Genomic DNA, 19,828 nt, shown 5'->3' with positions numbered 1-19,828 from the left:
ACAGCTCAGGGTTTCCGTTAGAAAAAATAGTTGCCGGTCTCCGTGACCTGCAAGATTTCAATCTACCGGACAAATGAGATTAATTCCGGTCATAGTTTATTGAGCTTTAAAACAATTGAATAAAGAATGTCATCCTCAAGGCATGTAGATTTATAATATTATTACTTAAAACTATAGGCTACTTTTGCGTATACAGTCATTAATATATTCCAAATAAAATAAGTCCCTCGATACTCCGTGCTGCTGCTGACTTGAAATAAAATAGACCGCGTATGTGGCAGTCGGTCCGACCGACACTAAACAGCAGTCTGTTATAATCACATTTTTATGAGCTAACGAATTCCGTTATATTGGACATTTGTATTAATTATATCAAGCGAAGAACTGAGAATTTTGCAGAGAGAGACGGCAACATTATCGTGGGTTTGCGTGATGTATATCTCCACCTCCCAACGACTTGGTGCTGGTCATAATGTCTGGTGAAAACAACTCCCTCCAAGCACAACTTGACCACCCGAACCGTACCAAAACAGGCCAAAATTAAATAGCCCATGCGACGAAACGATTCATTACATTCGTTTCATCGTTGCTCCACCAAGCAGCCGGTCCAACAATGAAAGCTGTTATCAGCGCGAGCCGGCCGCAGTTAGTTTGCAAGAAGCATCAGCTGCAGACCCCGCAGAGCAGCTTTCCATGTCTGGGGACCGCACTGTGCCAGCAAAGCTGGTGGGTTCTGTGGGTCTGCAGCTGCATGCCTTCCGCAAATCCAGCAGCAAGCTCTCGCTGAGCGAAGCAACGACAACAAACGCAATGATTGTTTCGTTCATCGCATAGGCCACCCAACTCCAGCCCATCCAAATACAATTCAAATAATCAAACTGTGCCCAGAGGGAACTATTTTCACCGGACACTATGACCGGAGAGATTAAATATGTCGGACTTCAACAGATTTGCCGGTCAAATACGGTAATTACCGGCTAACGGAAACGCTGGTACAGCTATCTGGTTCTCCACTGAGCTGTCTTCAGGGAGGCAGGCAGACAGACAGCTATCTGGTTCTCCACTGAGTTGTCTTCAGGGAGACAGGCAGACAGACAAGCTATATGGTTCTCCACTGAGCTGTCTTCAGGGAGACAGGCAGACAGACAGCTATCTGGTTCTCCACTGAGCTGTCTTCAGGGAGACAGGCAGACAGACAGCTATCTGGTTCTCCACTGAGCTGTCTTCTGGGAGACAGGTAGACAGACAGACAGCTATCTGGTTCATCACTGAGTTGTCTTCAGGGAGACAGGCAGACAGTCAGTAGTTCAAGGGGGCAAGTCGAATGACCGTCCGCTGCTAACAAACAAGCCAAGTGACTCCGACATAAAAGAGAGAAGGCCCCAAGAGCCTCGGGAGCACTGCAGAGGAAGAACAGAGAGAGAGAGAGAGAGAGAGAGAGATAGAGAGAGAGAGACAGAGATATAAAAAAAAAGAGAGCCAGACATACTACAGACAAAGAGACACACATTCACAGAAGCACATACACGTAGATATCATGAGCGAGAGAGTGAGAGCGGGAGAAAGAGAGACAGAGAGAAACAGAGTGAGAGAGAGAGAGAGGGCGAGAGAGGCCTGAGTCTTATCAGTGGTAGATGAGTCCTAGAGATAAAGCCTCTAGTCTAGAACGTCCGTATTTCCCCTATTTTCAAGCTTCCTGTCATCATCATCAGCACCATCTCTCCAGTGGCCACCGCTCAACACAGCAGACGTTCAGAGTGACAACCATGAAGAGGAAGGAAGGAAGAAAGAAAGAAAGAAAGAAAGAAAGAAAGAAAGAAAGAAAGAAAGAAAGAAAGAAAGAAAGAAAGAAAGAAAGAAAGAAAGAAAGAAAGAAAGAAAGAAGAAAGAAAATACCGTTAGGTAAAAACAACATGCTTGCTATACTTGGCTAGTACGAGTGGTTAAATGTTGGTGTCTGAAACCGCAGCTGAAGTATCATCCAGTACTTCGAAATAGAGACGTCTGAATCATTCAGTTGGACACAGCACGACTACTTCCTGCGTAGCTGAGCTGAAATATCTACCTCCGACTCCGGGTTCAAATACTTAATACTGTACTATCTCACTCCATTTATTTCTACTGTCTGGAAGAAGGAAAAGAAAAAACAAGACGATATTAGAATAGAGTTCCCATTTCCCATTCGCCTTCCAAAAACAAGCATTGAGAACCAAACAACGACATCAGTATCCGTGGTGAATCCATACTTAGTCCGTAGTACTTAACGGCAGTCGTGATTCACCAGAGCATCCTGGTGCAGTAGCGTGATGTGTGCTAGTATTAGAGAGAGGGGGGGTATAGCCGGTTGACCGGCTGACACTAAACGCCGGTGACACTTCTCTGCCCCGGGAGTCTGGGGCGCTAGTGTATTGTGACAGAGTGCAACCTTTAAAGGCCAGCCACTGATGCACAACAGCTCGACTACAACCCAACGACGCAGCCTGCCATGTCCTCGTCCTCCTCCTCCTCCATCTCTCTGTTGGAAGCTCAACACGAGCACATGCGTGAGAACGCGCACTCATACACACACGGTTACTTTTCCCCCTTTTACTTTAGCCCCGCCCCCCATGTCCAGTTCGTAGGGAAACTGCCGTTGAGAATCCCCCCTCATACAATCAAGAACATTATAGTATACAACCGGCGTCTGCGTTTCGCGTTATGATCAAGTCATAAGCCGGTTAACATTCACTGTGGCACACATGAGGCTGCGGGTGGCTGAGTGTTCACTGATGAATATGTGGCCTGTGTTGAAAACAAGGTCCTCTACTGCCACCTATTGGTCAGTGTGATTTACACTTTTTTTTTTTTTTTTTTTACTTTTATTTAACTCTTTGTGTTAATAAATAAATATAAATACAAAAATACACACACACACACACATGCATGCTGGTGCTTCACTGCGCTTTGTGTAGAACTATAAAAGCACTATAGAAAGGTTTCTGACAAGTCAGTGGTTCAGAGACAGAGATCTATAGAGAGAGGTGTGTGTGTGTGTGTGTGTGTGTGTGCGTGTGCGTGTGTGTGGTTCAGAGACAGAGATCTATAGAGAGAGGTGTGTGTGTGTGTGTGTGTGTGTGTGTGTGTGTGTGTGTGTGTGTGTGTGTGTGTGTGTGTGTGTGTGTGTGTGTGTGTGTGTGTGTGTGTGTGTGTGTGTGTGTGTGTGCGTGTGCACCTCTCGTAGATGGCCTTGAGCGTGACCTGGTCAGATATGCCATCAGTCTCCTCGAGGAACAGGATGATCCAGGACGTCCTGTAGGGCCACTCCTCCGTCAGGTTGATCCAGGACGCCAGGCGGTCCCAGTTGAAGATGATCTGATTGGCCCGCAGCAGGCGACCTGCAGACCACAACACAAAAGAAGATTGGCTGTTTCGTCACGGGCTAATTTGCATGTCCCACAGCATCAAGTTTGTTAGACGTTTTTTGAAGATTTTAATTAAATAAACTAAAAACATGATTAAATTGGTTGTGAAATCATGTATTTGCATATCCTGAGGTTACATATCCAGAGCTGTTGATTATTTTAGATTATTTTCATTCAAGTCACTTATGTTTTGATGAAGTACCAGAATAGTATTTATCAATATTGAATGTTGTTGGAAGATTTCCAACACCAATAATGGTGCAGATACTAAAACATATTCTTCTGCTAATATATTTCTTTGTTGAATGAAAGCACATGCACATTATGCAAAAGAGTAAATAAATATCTGTTATGTACCGAGTAACTCTCTTGCCCATATGGACCACTGAACCCATTCACACACTATCATTTAAAGCCGCTGTGTGTAATTTTGGGGATGAAAGATTAGTCATAGAACAATCATTTGATATTCTAAGAATAGCTTCTATCTTTATATCATCTTAAATTATAACTAAAGATAGTTGAGGCAAAGATTGTGAACCAAAATGTAAGCTCAAAAGATACCACTTTGTCTAGAACACATGTATTGTAAACATGTACATATTGAATTAAATTCAATGTCAGCATTGTAACCTCAATTGTAAGCCCTGCACATGTAAACAACACGGTGATACGATGACTTTTTAAGTAGCATTCCAGCTTCACATAGTGTTCCAGGGAACACTTACCCTCCAAGGACAGTTTATTCAGCTATGAAAACATACCATTGAATTTTTTTTTTTTCATGCTAACTTCGCTGAGGTCCAAATATCTCCTAAAAACGTCATGTTGTAGCACAGCTTAAAAAAAAACAAAAATCTAATCTACGAATTCCAATCTGGCTTCAGAACATCCCACTCCACTGACACATGCCTTCTCTATTTGAATGACCACATCAAACAAGAGGTGGACGCAGGCAAATACTGCGGCATGGTCATGCTGGACCTACAAAAGGCCTTTGACACGGTCAATCACTCCATTCTGATTGACAAGCTAAAAGCAATTGGTTTTGATAGTCTAGCAGTGAGCTGGATGCAATCCTACCTTGAGGGGAGGGAACAGATGGTGGAGGTAAACGGTACCCTATCCCCCCCCCTCACAGTGAGCTGTGGTGTTCCACAAGGAAGCATACTAGGACCGCTACTGTTCCTAATTTATGCAAATGACATGTCGTCAGCTTGTGACTGCAACTTGTTCCTGTTTGCGGACGACTCAGCCCTGCTGGTCTCTGACAAGAACAAGTTACAGGTTGAAAAAACCCTCAGCTCGGAACTAGGCAGAATCTGCATATGGCTCGCTGATAACAAACTATCATTACACATGGGCAAAACAGAGTCCATTCTCTTCGGTTCAAATAACAAACTCAGCAAGACCGACGGCTTCTCAGTTACAGTGGGTGACAATATTGTCACAAGGAAAGATGAAATTACCTACCTGGGGTCCATCCTAGAGGCTAATCTCTCCTGTGACAAAATGGCATCCAATGTAATAAAAAAAGTCAACCAACGAACTCGATTCTTGTACCGGATCTCCTCTCTGGTAAACAAGAACACCCTGAAGACTCTGGCAGGAGCACTCATTCAGGGGTACTACGACTATGCTTGCACCTCATGGTACCAAAGCACCTCAAAGGCGCTAAAAACAAAATTACAAACATCTCAAAACAAACTGGTCAGACTACTGCTTGACCTTACTCCTAGAACCCACCTCACCCCTGCCCACTTCGACAACCTAGGATGGCTTAGAGTAGACGACAGAGTACAACAACTTGCAATGGGCCTGGTCTACAAGATACACTACACGACCAAGGTACCCATGTACATGTCAAAATACTTCCCAAAGGTCAGTGAATACCACGATCACAACACCAGAGGGAGCTCCACAAATCATGTCAAACCCAGATTCGGCTCAAATAAGGGACTAAACACGTTTCGCAATTATGCCACATCAATGTGGAACGCCCTACCCAAAGCTGTAAAGGAATGTGGATCACTACCCACTTTCAAAACCTCTCTCAAGAGACACCTACGGGAGACTGCAATTCAACACTGGCCCCTGTAAATATCCTAACCCAATCATTCCAACCCCCTCCAATGTACAGTCATTTACCTAGTATGGTTTTGTCAATAGTTCAATGTACAATTGTGTTTGTTTGTACAGTGTCTCCTCCCCCCCCCCCCTCAATGTACAGTGTTACTTGTTTATACAGTATGCCCCCCGCCCCCCCCCCCCCCCAACCACCTCCAATGTAAATTACCCAGTATGGTTGTCAATATCCCAATGTACCCAACCCCCCCCACCCAACCTCCAATGTACAGTTTCTACGTCAAATGTATATACTCCCTTTTCTTGACTCCTTCTGTATCACAAACAGTACTGTATTTGCAAATCTGGTATGTCATAAATGTATAGATGTAGCAGTACTGACTATCTGTATGTCATGTATGTCATATATGTCTATATGAATTGAAAATGGGGGACCCTGATGGAAACAAGACAAACGTCTTTCTCAGGTCTGCATCCCCTTAACAATTGTATGTATTGAGCCGTACTGTATTGTACCCATTCTGCAATCTGTTAAATAAAGTTTTCATTCATTCATTCATGTTAATCTGAAAAGTAGGCAGTTGCTCGAAAAGTCTCTGAAAACTGTCCAATTTAAAAAAAAATGTATATAACATATCAAACCAGTGTCATATATTAAGCATCAGCAACATTTCAATATAAAAAAATTATTATAACTATTATAATACAATATAGTACGGCTCAATACACAGTACACAATTGTTAAGGGGATGCAGACCAGAGAAAGACTTTCGTCTTGTTTACATCAGGGTCCCCCATTGTCAATTCATCATAACATTTATGACATACATGACATACAGTACTGTTACATCGAGACATTTATGTGTCCCCCATTGACATTCATAATAAATGTCCGAGCATAACCGTGGCCAATTCAAACCCAACAACAGGAACGTTTACAAAAACGTAAATAACAATATTTAGTAAGATGTAATAGTTAAGATGGATGTACTACCTAAAATCAACTTCTTCAGTTCAATGCTACCGTTACCCCCTCCAGAGGGTTACTGGAAAAGATTACACTCCTCCACATACAAATTTATTTGGAATAACAAACCACCACGTATAAAAAGATCCACCGCACAGAGAAATAAAGCAGATGGTGGCATGGCATTTCCAGATTTTTTCCTATATTTTAAGGCGTACACATTAAGTCCATTGACAACATGGTTTGACTCCCAAGCATTAGCATCCTGGAGAAAAATAGAAGAAAACATAGTAGCCCCACATAGACTGAAGGACATAGCATACACTAAACTACCAATCAAGCAATGTGAACGAAAATTTGGCCCCATAATTACTCATGCGATCCGGATATGGCGTGAATCACAAAAAAAAAATCCTAACCCACAAAAATGGCACAATCATACTCCCTTATTCAATAACAATGCACTCTTAATTGGAAAACGACCTATAAGATTCCCTATATGGGAAGAGGAAGGCATACACTCATTAGGGGATGTTTTTAACAAACAGGGTTTTTGTAGTGATAAAGAAATACGCAAAAATTTTAATCTCACCAAGTCCACATGGCTTTTTCACAAACAGTTAGAGCTATGTTTGAAGTCTCACGGTGTTCCATTAGACAGACCAATTGAACACCACAGATACCACAAATTCTTCTACGCAAGAGAGACATAGAGAGGTTTTGTTTCAGAATTTTATCATCAATTACTAACGTCCTCGTATGAAACCCTCCAACTTGACTCTGTCTGGAGGAGGGATATACCAGACCTGGAAAATGACTTTGATTGGCAAGGAGCCTGGGCAAATGTCCGACTTACATCAAGGAACCCGGATCATCAACAAATCAATCTTAACTATATTCACAGGACATACTTGACTCCTATAAGACTGTGCCGAATGGGGCTTAAACAAGATTCCAAATGCACCCAATGTGCAAATGGGGACGAAGGGACATTTATGCACATGTATTGGGACTGCTCACCAGTTAAGGCATTCTGGAAAGATGTGACCCAACAAATATCAAAACTCGTATCTTGGAATATACCTGTACACCCCTCGGTATTATTATTGAATGATGTTTTTGAGTTTGCAGTGAATCCACAGCTAAAGAGATTGGTTTTATCGGGTATCACAGTAGCCAAAAAGCTGATCGCATCACGCTGGTTTCAACCGGAAAAAATTTGCCGTAAAGTTTGGTTTCTTACATATCTCGATGTAATTTACCATGAAATATCTACAGCAAGAATTCTGGGTCTCAATGAATCCAAAATGTCAATGTGGTTAGAAGTGGTGGAGAGAATAAAAGCTAGCTTATAATGGTAGTGTCTGGTTAGGTGCGAGGGATAGTGGAGGTACTTCTCAAGGTGGGGTCCGGGAGGGGGGGGTTCGAGCTGAGCATATGTGTGTAGGTTTTTTTAGATAACAGGTATTAGGGGTATATCTTATATAAGACAACTAACTAAAATGTGATCTCATTGGATGTGCCCTGACAATTAATGCTTGTATATCTTATCGTGTGTTGTCATGTTTGTTTATATGTTTGTTTAAAAAATAATAAAAAAAAAAAATACAAAAAAAAATATATATATATATATTTAGAATTTGGATTGAAACACAATTCAAATTTTAGATGCTGACTATTATGTACAGACCCTACATTGCATAGTTTATGTTTATGTTTATTTAGGATCCCCATTAGCTTTTGCACTTGACAAAAGCTATTGGCACTTACAACAATATTCAATACATTACATCATTATCAACATCAATTACATCATCAATTACATCATTATCAACATCATTAACAATCTCATCCTCAGTTAAGGATGATATTGTACAAGATACTTATTAGTATAAAGTATTAAAATAAAATAATTAAAATCAAATAAATAGTGCTTCCTGAGCAGCACTCACTGCCATCAACATAAATACAATTAACAGTCAATTGGTTTTCACCGCTATGCCATAAGGGTTCAGTGCATGCTCGTTAGTAGAGATGGTATTTAAATTTTTTCTTGAAAGTGGTTTTGGATTCTATTTAGTTTACAAATTAGTTAGAAGGCTGTTCAAGTTCAAGTTCAAGTTTCCTTTATTGCCTTTATTGTTGGCTGTTGTGGATTTGGGTTCCTAGAGGCTTTCTTTCTGAAAGGCAGCCTTGCTGTAGATACAAGGCTTAAGTCTTACAGCTGTGATATCAATAGATTCAATAATACTTAACCCTTTCACTACCACACTACCAAAGGGTTAACCCTTTCACTGTGACCATACAGAAGGTTAACCCTTTTCACTGCCACACGACAAAGGGTTCACTACCACACTACAGAAGGTTAGCCCTTTCACTACCGCACGACTATGCTTGCACCTCATGGTACCAAAGCACCTCAAAGGCGCTAAAAACAAAATTACAAACATCTCAAAACAAACTGGTCAGACTACTGCTTGACCTTACTCCTAGAACCCACCTCACCCCTGCCCACTTTAACAACCTAGGATGGCTTAGAGTAGACAACAGAGTACAGCCATTTGCAATGGGCCTGGTCTACAAGATACACTACACAACCAAGGTACCCATGTACATGTCAAAATACTTCCCAAAGGTCAGTGAATACCACGATCACAACACCAGAGGGAGCTCCACAAATCATGTTAAACCCAGATTCGGCTCAAACAAGGGACTAAACACGTTTAGCAATTATGCCACATCAATGTGGAACGCCCTACCCAAAGCTGTAAAGGAATGTGAATCACTACCCACTTTCAAAACCACTCTCAAGGAACACCTACAGGAGACTGCAATTCGAAACTGGCCCCTGTAAATGTCCTAACCCAACCCCCTCCAATGTACAGTAATTTACCTAGTATGGTTGTCAATATTCCAATGTACAGTTTTGCCTGTTTGTACAGTGTCCCCCCCCCCCCCCCCCAACCCCCTCCAATGTAAATTACCTAGTATGATTGTCAATATCCCAATGTACAGTTTTGCTTGTACAGTTGTAGTGTTTCCCGCCCCCAACCCCTCCCTACCCAACCCCCCCCCCCCCCCCCCCCCCCCCCCCCCCCACACAACCCCACCCAACCTCCTCCAATGTACAGTTTTTATGTCAAATGTATATACTCCCTTTTCTGGACTCTTTTTGTATCACAAACAGTACTGTATTTGCAAATCTGGTATGTCATAAATGTATAGATGTAGCAGTACTGTCTATATGTATGTCATGTACGTCATATATGTCCTGATGAATTGAAAATGGGGGACCCTGATGTAAACAAGACGAAAGTCTTTCTCTGGTCTGCATCCCCTTAACAATTGTGTGTATTGAGCTGTACTGTATTGTACCCATTCTGCAATCTGTAAAAATAAGGTTTTCAATCAATCAATCAATCAAACAGACGGTTAACCGTCTGTAGTGTGGTAGTGAAAGGTTAACATTCTGTAGTGTGGTAGTGAAACTTTGGGTTAATCATTTTGCTTTGGTTTGTCACATGAAGTATAGAATGATCACATAAGACATGATAGCAAAATATGAGCAGCTGCTGGTGTCAGGAGCTAAATGTATACATTTTGAGTGCGGAAAGTATTATTATTATAAGCTGATTCTATTTTAATGAAGAAAAAAACATTTGTTTCATATTTGGGCAAAATCTCAAGGCACACCTGAATTTCTTTAATACTTTTCTGAGTTTCAAATTTTACTCGAAAAACATGTACGGTAGTACAGCTTACAAAAACAAATACATTCATTCAATAAAATAAAATAAAAATGTATTTAATTTTCCAGCAGTGATAAGGAATAGTAAGACGTGTTGGCTGCAGGATGTCAGTGGTGGTAGTAGTGATAAGGAATAGTAAGACGTGTTGGCTGCATGATGGTGGTAGTAGTGATAAGGAATAGTAAGACGTGTTGGCTGCATGATGGTGGTAGTAGTGATAAGGAATAGTAAGACATGTTGGCTGCATGATGGTGGTAGTAGTGATAAGGAATAGTAAGACGTGTTGGCTGCATGATGGTGGTAGTAGTGATAAGGAATAGTAAGACGTGTTGGCTGCATGATGGTGGTAGTAGTGATAAGGAATAGTAAAACGTGTTGGCTGCATGATGGTGGTAGTAGTGATAAGGAATATAGTAAGACGTGTTGGCTGCATGATGGTGGTAGTAGTGATAAGGAATAGTAAGACGTGTTGGCTGCATGATGGTGGTAGTAGTGATAAGGAATAGTAAGACGTGTTGGCTGCATGATGGTGGTAGTAGTGATAAGGAATAGTAAGACGTGTTGGCTGCATGATGGTGGTAGTAGTGATAAGGAATAGTAAGACGCGTTGGCTGCAGGATGGTGGTAGTAGTGATAAGGAATAGTAAGACGTGTTGGCTGCAGGATGGTGGTGGTAGTAGTGATACGGAATAGTAAGATGTGTTGGCTGCATGATGGTGGTAGTAGTGATAAGGAATAGTAAGACATGTTGGCTGCAGGATGGTGGTAGTAGTGATAAGGAATAGTAAGACATGTTGGCTGCATGATGGTGGTAGTAGTGATAAGGAATAGTAAGACGCGTTGGCTGCAGGATGGTGGTAGTAGTGATAAGGAATAGTAAGACGTGTTGGCTGCATGATGGTGGTAGTAGTGATAAGGAATAGTAAGACGCGTTGGCTGCAGGATGGTGGTAGTAGTGATAAGGAATAGTAAGACGTGTTGGCTGCATGATGGTGGTAGTAGTGATAAGGAATAGTAAGACGCGTTGGCTGCAGGATGGTGGTAGTAGTGATAAGGAATAGTAAGACGTGTTGGCTGCATGATGGTGTATTATTACCGGTGACAGAGACGATGTTGAGCAGCCTCCTCATGGTCTGAGGGCTGATGTCACTGAACCAGTCCTCAGTCACCAGCAACTTGGTCAGGTCAAACGACATCTGCCTGGTAATCGTCCTCTGCATCTGGCGGCGGCGATACGTGTCCTACACACACACACACACACACACACACACAATGATGTCATTATAATGATTAGGCCTAGTCCGATTATACAGCAAAGTTTCTGAGCAAAAACAGTAACACAGGCAAACTTTTTTCTCATTTTAATGTTTTATCTGACTCTAATTAAAGGTGCTATATATAATATTTTCATGTACACAAAATAATAATACATCTACATAGCTTTTAGAAATAAAAGGATTGCTTTCCCCCCAAAAGAATGATTGACTATGAATTTATCATTTAAAATATTATATTATATATAAAAATATATATACATATGTGCATGTTATGTGCATGTTGTGTACCTACTCCCCATGTCCCCACGTGGAATGCACCTGAGAGGTCCCCGTTGGGCTATTCAATTGGCACATGACAATATGGAAAATGACAATAAAGTTGACTTTGACTTCGACACACACACTCGTACCATGAACAATTTTAGAGCTCCAATATGGGTAAAGAGAACGTACTGCATGTGATATCTCTAATAGAGTGTTTACGCATGCTTGTCTTCAGAGCCCCCCTCACAGTGAGCTGTGGTGTTCCACAAGGAAGCATACTAGGACCGCTACTATTCCTAATTTATGCAAATGACATGTCGTCAGCTTGTGACTGCAACTTGTTCCTGTTTGCGGACGACTCAGCCCTGCTGGTCTCTGACAAGAACAAGTTACAGGTTGAAAAAGCCCTCAGCTCGGAACTAGGCAAAATCTGCATATGGCTCGCCGACAACAAACTATCATTACACATGGGCAAAACAGAGTCCATTCTCTTCGGTTCAAATAACAAACTCAGCAAGACCGACGGCTTAAGTCAAGTCAAGTCAAGAGTTTTAATTGTCACGGCATACAGGTATACAATGAAATGCGGGTGGTCTTGCCCGCAACGATGTGCAATACAGTGGTACATATAATAGAATCAAAAGAAGAAAACAACATTGTGCAGTAACAGGTAGCAGGTAACATGGAGTGACATCTCGGTATCTGTACATAGTTATTTACAGCGCATGTGTGACATGCTAGTTAGCTTTGGTAGTGCAATACACTGTTCCTGTTATTCTAATTTAAAGTGTCCTTTCCTTTGGCCATAAGTGTGCGTGTGTGCGACATGAGTGTGTGCCCGCTCATGTTAAAGTGTTAAGTGGCTGCTCGTGTGTGAGCGTGCACAGTGTGCGTGTCGTGTGTGTGTTCATGTGTGCTTGTGTGTGGACAGTTCAATGTTCTGAGCACTCAATGTACATTGTTCATGGCTCTGATGGCCTGGGGGAAGAAGCTGAGCCTAAGCCGCTCTGTCCTAGTAGCTGGGATTTGCAGGCGTCTGCCTGACCTCAGCAGCTGAAACAGGCTGTTATTGGGGTGGTGAGGGTCTTTCATTATCCTGCAGGCTCTGGATTTGCACCTCTTGTTGTATAGAACCTGCAGGGGGGGTAGTGCAATACCCGTGGTACGCTCGGCTGAGCGCACCACTTTCTGTAGGGCCTTCTTGTCCTGTGCCGTGCTGTTTCCATACCAGGCAGTGATGTTTCCGGTCAGGATGCTCTCTACAGCTCCTGAGTAGAAGGACTGGAGTATCTTCCCCGATACTCTGAACTTCCTTAACTGTCTCAGGTGGTAGAGATGCTGTTTCGCCTTCTTTACTACTGTTTCTATGTGTGTTGACCATGTCAGGTCCTCTGAGATGTGGACCCCCAGGTACTTGAAGCTGCTCACCCTGTCCACGGTAGCCCCGTTTATCATCAGTGGTGTGTGTGTCTCCTGCTGTCCTCTCCTATAATCCACGATCAGTTCCTTGGTTTTGCCAATGTTCAGGAGCAGGCTGTTGTCCTGGCACCAGCGTTCCAGTACCTCAACCTCCTCCCGGTAGGCCTTCTCGTCGTTGTCCGAGATCAGCCCCACCACCACCGTGTCATCTGCGAACTTCACTATGGAGTTGGAGCTGAACTTGGCCACACAGTCGTGTGTGTAGAGTGAGTACAGCAGGGGGCTCAGAACACAGCCCTGGGGGGACCCGATGCTCAGGGTGATGGTGTTGGAGGTCTGACCCCCCACCCTGACCGCCTGGGGTCTTTCGCTCAGAAAGTCCAGTACCCAGGCGCTCAGGGCGGAGCTCAGACCTAGCTCGATCAGCTTGTCCACCAGTCTGGTGGGGACTATGGTGTTGAACGCTGAGCTGTAGTCAATGAACAACAGTCTCACATAGCCCCCCTTCTGACGGTCAAGGTGCGAGAGGGTGCTGTGCAGTACCTGGGAGACCGCGTCGTCGGTGGACCTGTTTGTCCTGTATGCAAATTGCATAGGGTCCATATCACTGGGGAGGGAGGCACAAATGTGGTCCTTGACCAGCCTCTCGAAACATTTCATGACCACAGAGGTGAGTGCCACCGGTCTGTAGTCATTTGGACATGCTGGGGAGGGTTTCTTCGGCACAGGGATGATGGTAGACCTCTTGAAGCAGGCAGGGACCACTGACTCCGCCAGTGATTGATTAAATATGGCGGTGAACACAGGGGCCAGCTGGTTGGCACAGGTCTTGAGTATACGTCCTGTTATGCCATCTGGGCCAGCAGCCTTCCTGGTGTTCACCTGCATAAATGCTCTTCTCACACTGTGTTCCGACAACGAGAGAGCGTCCCCCCCCCCCTCGCGGTTGCCCCCCCCCTCCACAACAGCCGGCGCGCCAGTGACGTCACTAGCCGGAGAGCCAGCAGCGCCACTGTCTACACCAAACCGAGCGTAGAAGGTGTTGAGCTTGTCCGCGAGGGAGGCGTCGTCGCTCCCCATTGAGGGGGCGCTGACTTTATAGTCAGTTATTGTCTTCAGTCCCTGCCATAATCCTCTTGTGTCGTTTTGTGCCATTTGTGTCTCCAGTTTGTCAGCATATGTCCTCTTAGCTTCTCGGTTACAGTGGGTGACAATATTATCACAAGGAAAGATGAAATTACCTACCTGGGTTCCATCCTAGAGGCTAATCTTTCCTGTGACAAAATGGCATCCAATGTAATAAAAAAAGTCAACCAACGAACGCGATTCTTGTACCGGATCTCCTCTCTGGTAAACAAGAATACCCTGAAGACTCTAGCAGGAGCACTCATTCAAGGGTACTACGACTATGCTTGCACCTCATGGTACCAAAGCACCTCAAAGGCACTAAAAAACAAATTACAAACATCTCAAAACAAGCTAGTCAGACTACTACTTGACCTGACTCCTAGAACCCACCTCACCCCTGCCCACTTTGACAACCTAGGATGGCTTAGAGTAGACGACAGAGTACAGCAACTTGCAATGGGCCTGGTCTACAAGATACACTACGCGACCAAGGTACCCATGTACATGTCAAAATACTTCCCAAAGGTCAGTGAATACCACGATCACAACACCAGAGGGAGCTCCACAAATCATGTAAAACCCAGATTCGGCTCAAACAAGGGACTAAACACGTTTCGCAATTATGCCACATCAATGTGGAACGCCCTACCTAAAGCTGTAAAGGAATGTGAATCACTACCCACCTTCAAAAACACTCTCAAAAAACACCTACGTGAGACTGCAATTCGAAACTGGCCCCTACAAATGTCCTAACCTAGTTGTACAGTAAATGACCAAGTAAGGCTTTGTCAATATTCCAATGTACAGTGTAAAATGTGTGTGTCCCCTTCCCAACCCCCCCCCCCCCCCCCACCTCCAATGTACAGCCCTCACCCAACCCACCCAACCCCACCCCACCCAACCAACCTCCTCCAATGTACAGTTTCTATGCCAAAAGTATATACACTCCTTTTCTGGATACTTTTGTATCACAAACAGTACTGTATTTGCAAATCTGATATGTCATAAATGTATAGATGTAGCAGTACTGTCTATCTGTATGTCATGTATGTCATATATGTTATGATGAATTGAAAATGGGGGACCCTGATGTAAACAAGACGAAAGTCTTTCTCTGGTCTGCATCCCCTTAACAATTGTATGTATTGAGCTGTACTGTACTGTACCCATTCTGCAATCTGTTAATAAACTTTTCAATCAATCAATCAATCAATCATGTATGTTTCCCAGGCTAGCGTGACCTCTAGGGCTGTCCCCGACTAAGGATTTGGATAGTTGACTATGATTGGCCAAAATTTGCCATTAGTCGACTATTAGTCGACAAAAAAAAAGGAAAAAAAGTATAATATAGGCCCATATATATATATATATATTTTTTTTTTTGTATCATTCCATTTGGGCTGTGGGGGGTGCTTAATGTCTGAAGGAGTCGACTGAAGGCTTCTTGTCCTCTGCAAAAGCATGCAATTGGTCGACTGATGGATACATCTTGATATTTGTCTAGTCTAGTGTGTTCATTAGATGGGTGAAATCCTCTTTCAGTGCCTCTGTGCCTGTTTTCATAGGCAGTTAGCCTCTGGTATGCGTGCCATTAGCGTTAGCCACGCTTCTAGGCCTCTTTTCTTTTGGAAAGAATGATTTTTTTTTTTTTTTTTTTTATTCGACTAAGAGGTTGGCAGTCGACTACGGCTCCTTTCGACCGATTAGTCGACTAATCGACTAATAGGGGTCAGCCCTAGTGACCTCACTTTACTCCTACTGTCTTACATGTCATCTGACCCCGGGACAGAATCATGACATGGCCACTGCACGTTGCGCATCATGGGACAGGACGATGGGGTGGGGGAAGGGGTCACCATTTGACCTCAGGTCCTGGCATCCTTAGACCTGCCGTCTGGTGGACCGATGGACGGACCGAGCGGGCAGACGGGGACTTGATGTCTTTTTGACATCGTATTCTGTCCTTATTTGATCCAACTCACATTACACCCGTAGGCAAAGCGGTGTGTTGTAAATGGGTGTAATCACTTGTGGTTTTCTCTTGTTCAGCCCAATGCGGCCCAACTCTGTGATTTAGCTACTACAGAAGCAACATTGTGCAGTTGGTAGCCAGAGAACCGTATGTGTGTTTGTGTGTGATCATGTACTCTGTACATATCATATACAGTAACATAATATATGTAACATGCCTGCATGTATGTACTGTATGTGTATGTGTATGTGTATGTGCTTGTACGTGTATGTGTATGTGTGTGTGTGTGTGTGTGCGCGTACGCTTGCGTTTGTAACTACAATAACCTGTGCATTTCGTACCCAATTTTGCTCCAACTTGGTGGATAGGTTGACGGTCAGTGAAGGACCTGCACTATAGGATCATTTTCTGGTCGTTCAAAGACAAACAGCGCAGATTGTTGTCAAAGGTTGTCAAAGTTTAAGCCATTGGTTTATATAGGACAAAGGGCCAAGATGGCGACCAACAAGATTTCAGACAAAGGGACGCTAGGTGAAAAGAGAGCAAGGCTGACCTGAGGTCTAATGAGACAATAATTTATAAAGAGTCTCAGGCTACTTGCTATATAGCAGGGCTTCCATCAGGGGCGTCATTTTGGTATGGCAAGGTATGGCACTCGCCATACCTTGGCAAATAAAAATATAAAAATGTAAAAAAAAATAAATAAAAATAAAAATAAAAAAAAGATTCGGTACAGCCTATATCAGGCCTATAAATTACCTTATTATAGCCAAGTCGCACATCTATGGATTGGGCCAATAAAGTAAAAAATAAATAATAATATATATATATATTCTTTTTTTACAGTACCGAAATGTGGCACCGACGGATCTCACGTGAATCAGTACTCCGTAGTACCGACGTGATTCGGTAGGTACCTTTAAAAGTACCTAATTTGGTACCCATCCCTAGAAAAGTACCTAATTCGGTACCTATCCCTAAAAAAATAACTGTACTTACAGTAGATTTCATTCACGGTTTGTGGATCACGCCTGATGATACTAAATCCAGATTGAACCAGAATTGCCATTGGAAAGAGGAGAGTTGGCCCAATCCATAGATGTGCGACTTGGCTATAATAAGGTAATTTATAGGCCTGATATTCTAAATATTCTAGATATAGATATATTCTATAATAATATTTCAAATTGCATGTGTCTGGATGGCAGAATTCAGTACTGTATCTACAAAACCTTCCGTTTAATCATCTTCCCTTTATTCATTTGCTTAGATGTTTTGTACACGTGATCTCAAGAAGGTGCTGGACGAGCTCAGTGGCAGTTTTTTTTATCAAGTTCAAGTTCAAGTTCTTTAATAGTTGTCATACAGAAGTACAGAATACTTTCATACAAAATGCTTCTTACTGTTACGCTCCAGAGACTGTGCTAGACAAGATAGTATCAAATAACATAATAACATAATATAGCATGAATTTAGAAGAAGAAAATGAGGTCAGTGTTCGGTATAGACATATAGACATATCTGGTCATTACAATTTACTCAAGCCTAGTAACAGACACAATATTTCTGACACTTGGAATACATTCCCTGAGATCCATAGATGTCCCTAGATACCAAGAACATGCTAATGGACCTTGTAGAAGTGGAGCAATCTTCCATTTACTTAGGTATGTATTTTTAGGCAGATTTTCAGAAAATAGGGCTAGGGCTTAACTCATTCCAGGCCAACCACGAGTAGTCGGGTTAACTCCCCATCGCTTCCGTGCCAATCATGAGTATAGTCGGGTTTTAATCGTTATTTCTTTTATTAGCGATATCCATTCATTTTCATCCATCCAACCTTATCGTTGGGAATGGGTCGGAGCTCGCAAAAGGGCAAATACCGCCGCCTATCGTCTCCCGGATGGTATTGCACATCATTGGATTGGATTGGCTGGGACTGTGCATAAAAAAAACAGTCCGGTCCAGGATTTATTTCTCGGGCATGCAGCTGGATACTATTGCATTGAGTCCCCCCACTGGGAGCATCGTGGATCATTGTCTTTTGGACTATAACGTTGGATCAATAGACGCGATCGATATTTGGAATGGCGATCAGGAATTGGATAAATCTTTTTGCATGACATCAGATGTGAGGTAAGGCCTTTATTTGTTACGAATCTTGGGGTAATCAGATGTTCCTATCACCGCCATCGGAGCGTGTGTGTGTGTGTGTGTGAGGTTCGCGCTGACCAAAGTACAGAGAAGCGATTTTTCAGACCCCTTCGTACATGAGGACACATATACTATCGATAATCTAGCGTTTATTTGAAAACGATTCATAAATCAGCGGAAAAATTACAACGTGTTTTGTGTATTCCACTAAAGGGCTATTATAGTGTCTTTCTCTGGAATTACTAGAAATCTCCAAAACTATACTCGTATTCAAAACAGTATAAAACGGAAATGTACCGATGAAAAAACAATCCGTTTCATACATGTTGACTGGAAGCAACTCATCGCCAGATGATAAAAAAATAAAAAATAAAATCCATCCAAGCCAATTTTTTTTTATTTTCTTTTTTTTATGCAGTCAGGCCACTGAACTTAGAAGCAGGCCAGGCCAGTGTTTCTAGTTGCAGCAGTGCAATAGTTAGATAACCTAGGTAGGGAACAACCAGGAGATCACTGCAACTCACACAAGTTGGAGAACTATCTCTCTCTCTCTCTCTCTTGCTCTCACACACACACAAAGGGAGCCGCATGTGATTGGTGGAGGCGGGACCCTTACAAAAAACTGTTGTTGCTAATCATTGACACATGCTAGCCTGTAATAATCCCCCCCATAAAAATCTACTTTGCATTTGATATATTGCAAATATATGCCACCACACACACTGGCATTTAAAGGGTTAGAATTATAAAATGAATATGTGGTGTTATGATCAGGGCTGAAGTTGAATAAAAGATTGTATTTTTTTCAATCTGAGATTACAAAAAAACTGAAAATCCATCAAAATCAGTGTGTTGTTGCTAATCATACATATGCTAGCCTGTTTTTTAACAATAATTTGTGATGCCATCACAAACACTGGCATTTAAAGGGTACAAATAAAAAAAAATCCTGCACCAGAATGTAGGAAATTAAGTATTTGTAACAAAACATTTCCTGGTGGGGAAAGTGGCCTGACTGGGGCTATATTTTGCACTATATTTCCTGGCCTGAATGATTTCCCCAGTCCGGCCCTGGTTAAAAGCCTCCAATGCTTATTAGTGTGTGTGCGTTTGAACGTTTGCATGTTTCAACCTACATTTTCATTTATATAAAAAGAAAATATATATATATATACAATCTTTTTATTTTTTATTTATTTTTACCTCCTATAATAGTGGGGGTCGCGGCTCTCTGACACCGTTATTTGGGGGTCGCGGCCTGAAAAGTTTGCGAACCCCTGGAGTAAGTAACTATTCAAGACTGCTGGGCTGGTTTACAGGTTGCTGTGTGCTTATCTCTCTGAAGGCCATTCTAGTTGACTATGTTTACATGCAGGGGAACAGCATTATATATCAATAGGACTCAAACAGTG

General features: G+C 42.6%; 1 protein-coding gene across 3 annotated transcripts in view; it reads right to left on the bottom strand.

Annotated features, from left to right (window-relative positions):
* kidins220a (kinase D-interacting substrate 220a) overlaps positions 1-19,828 on the bottom strand; it is a 128,180-nt gene that overhangs the window by 51,533 nt on the left and 56,819 nt on the right. For all 3 annotated transcript variants that reach the window (XM_084310617.1, XM_084310619.1, XM_084310618.1), the window contains exons 22-23: positions 11,299-11,443; positions 3,212-3,374 (exon numbers count right to left, since the gene is read on the bottom strand). In XM_084310617.1, coding sequence (XP_084166743.1) covers positions 3,212-3,374; positions 11,299-11,443 — 308 coding nt within the window. The remainder of the gene's footprint in view (positions 1-3,211; positions 3,375-11,298; positions 11,444-19,828) is intronic.

The sequence above is a fragment of the Notolepis coatsorum genome (genome assembly GCF_963971535.1).
Source record: "Notolepis coatsorum genome assembly, chromosome: 3".
Taxonomy (NCBI): Eukaryota; Metazoa; Chordata; class Actinopteri; order Aulopiformes; family Paralepididae; genus Notolepis; species Notolepis coatsorum.
The sequence above is the reverse complement of the archived record's forward strand: the minus strand, read 5'-3'. Positions and strand labels throughout refer to the sequence as shown.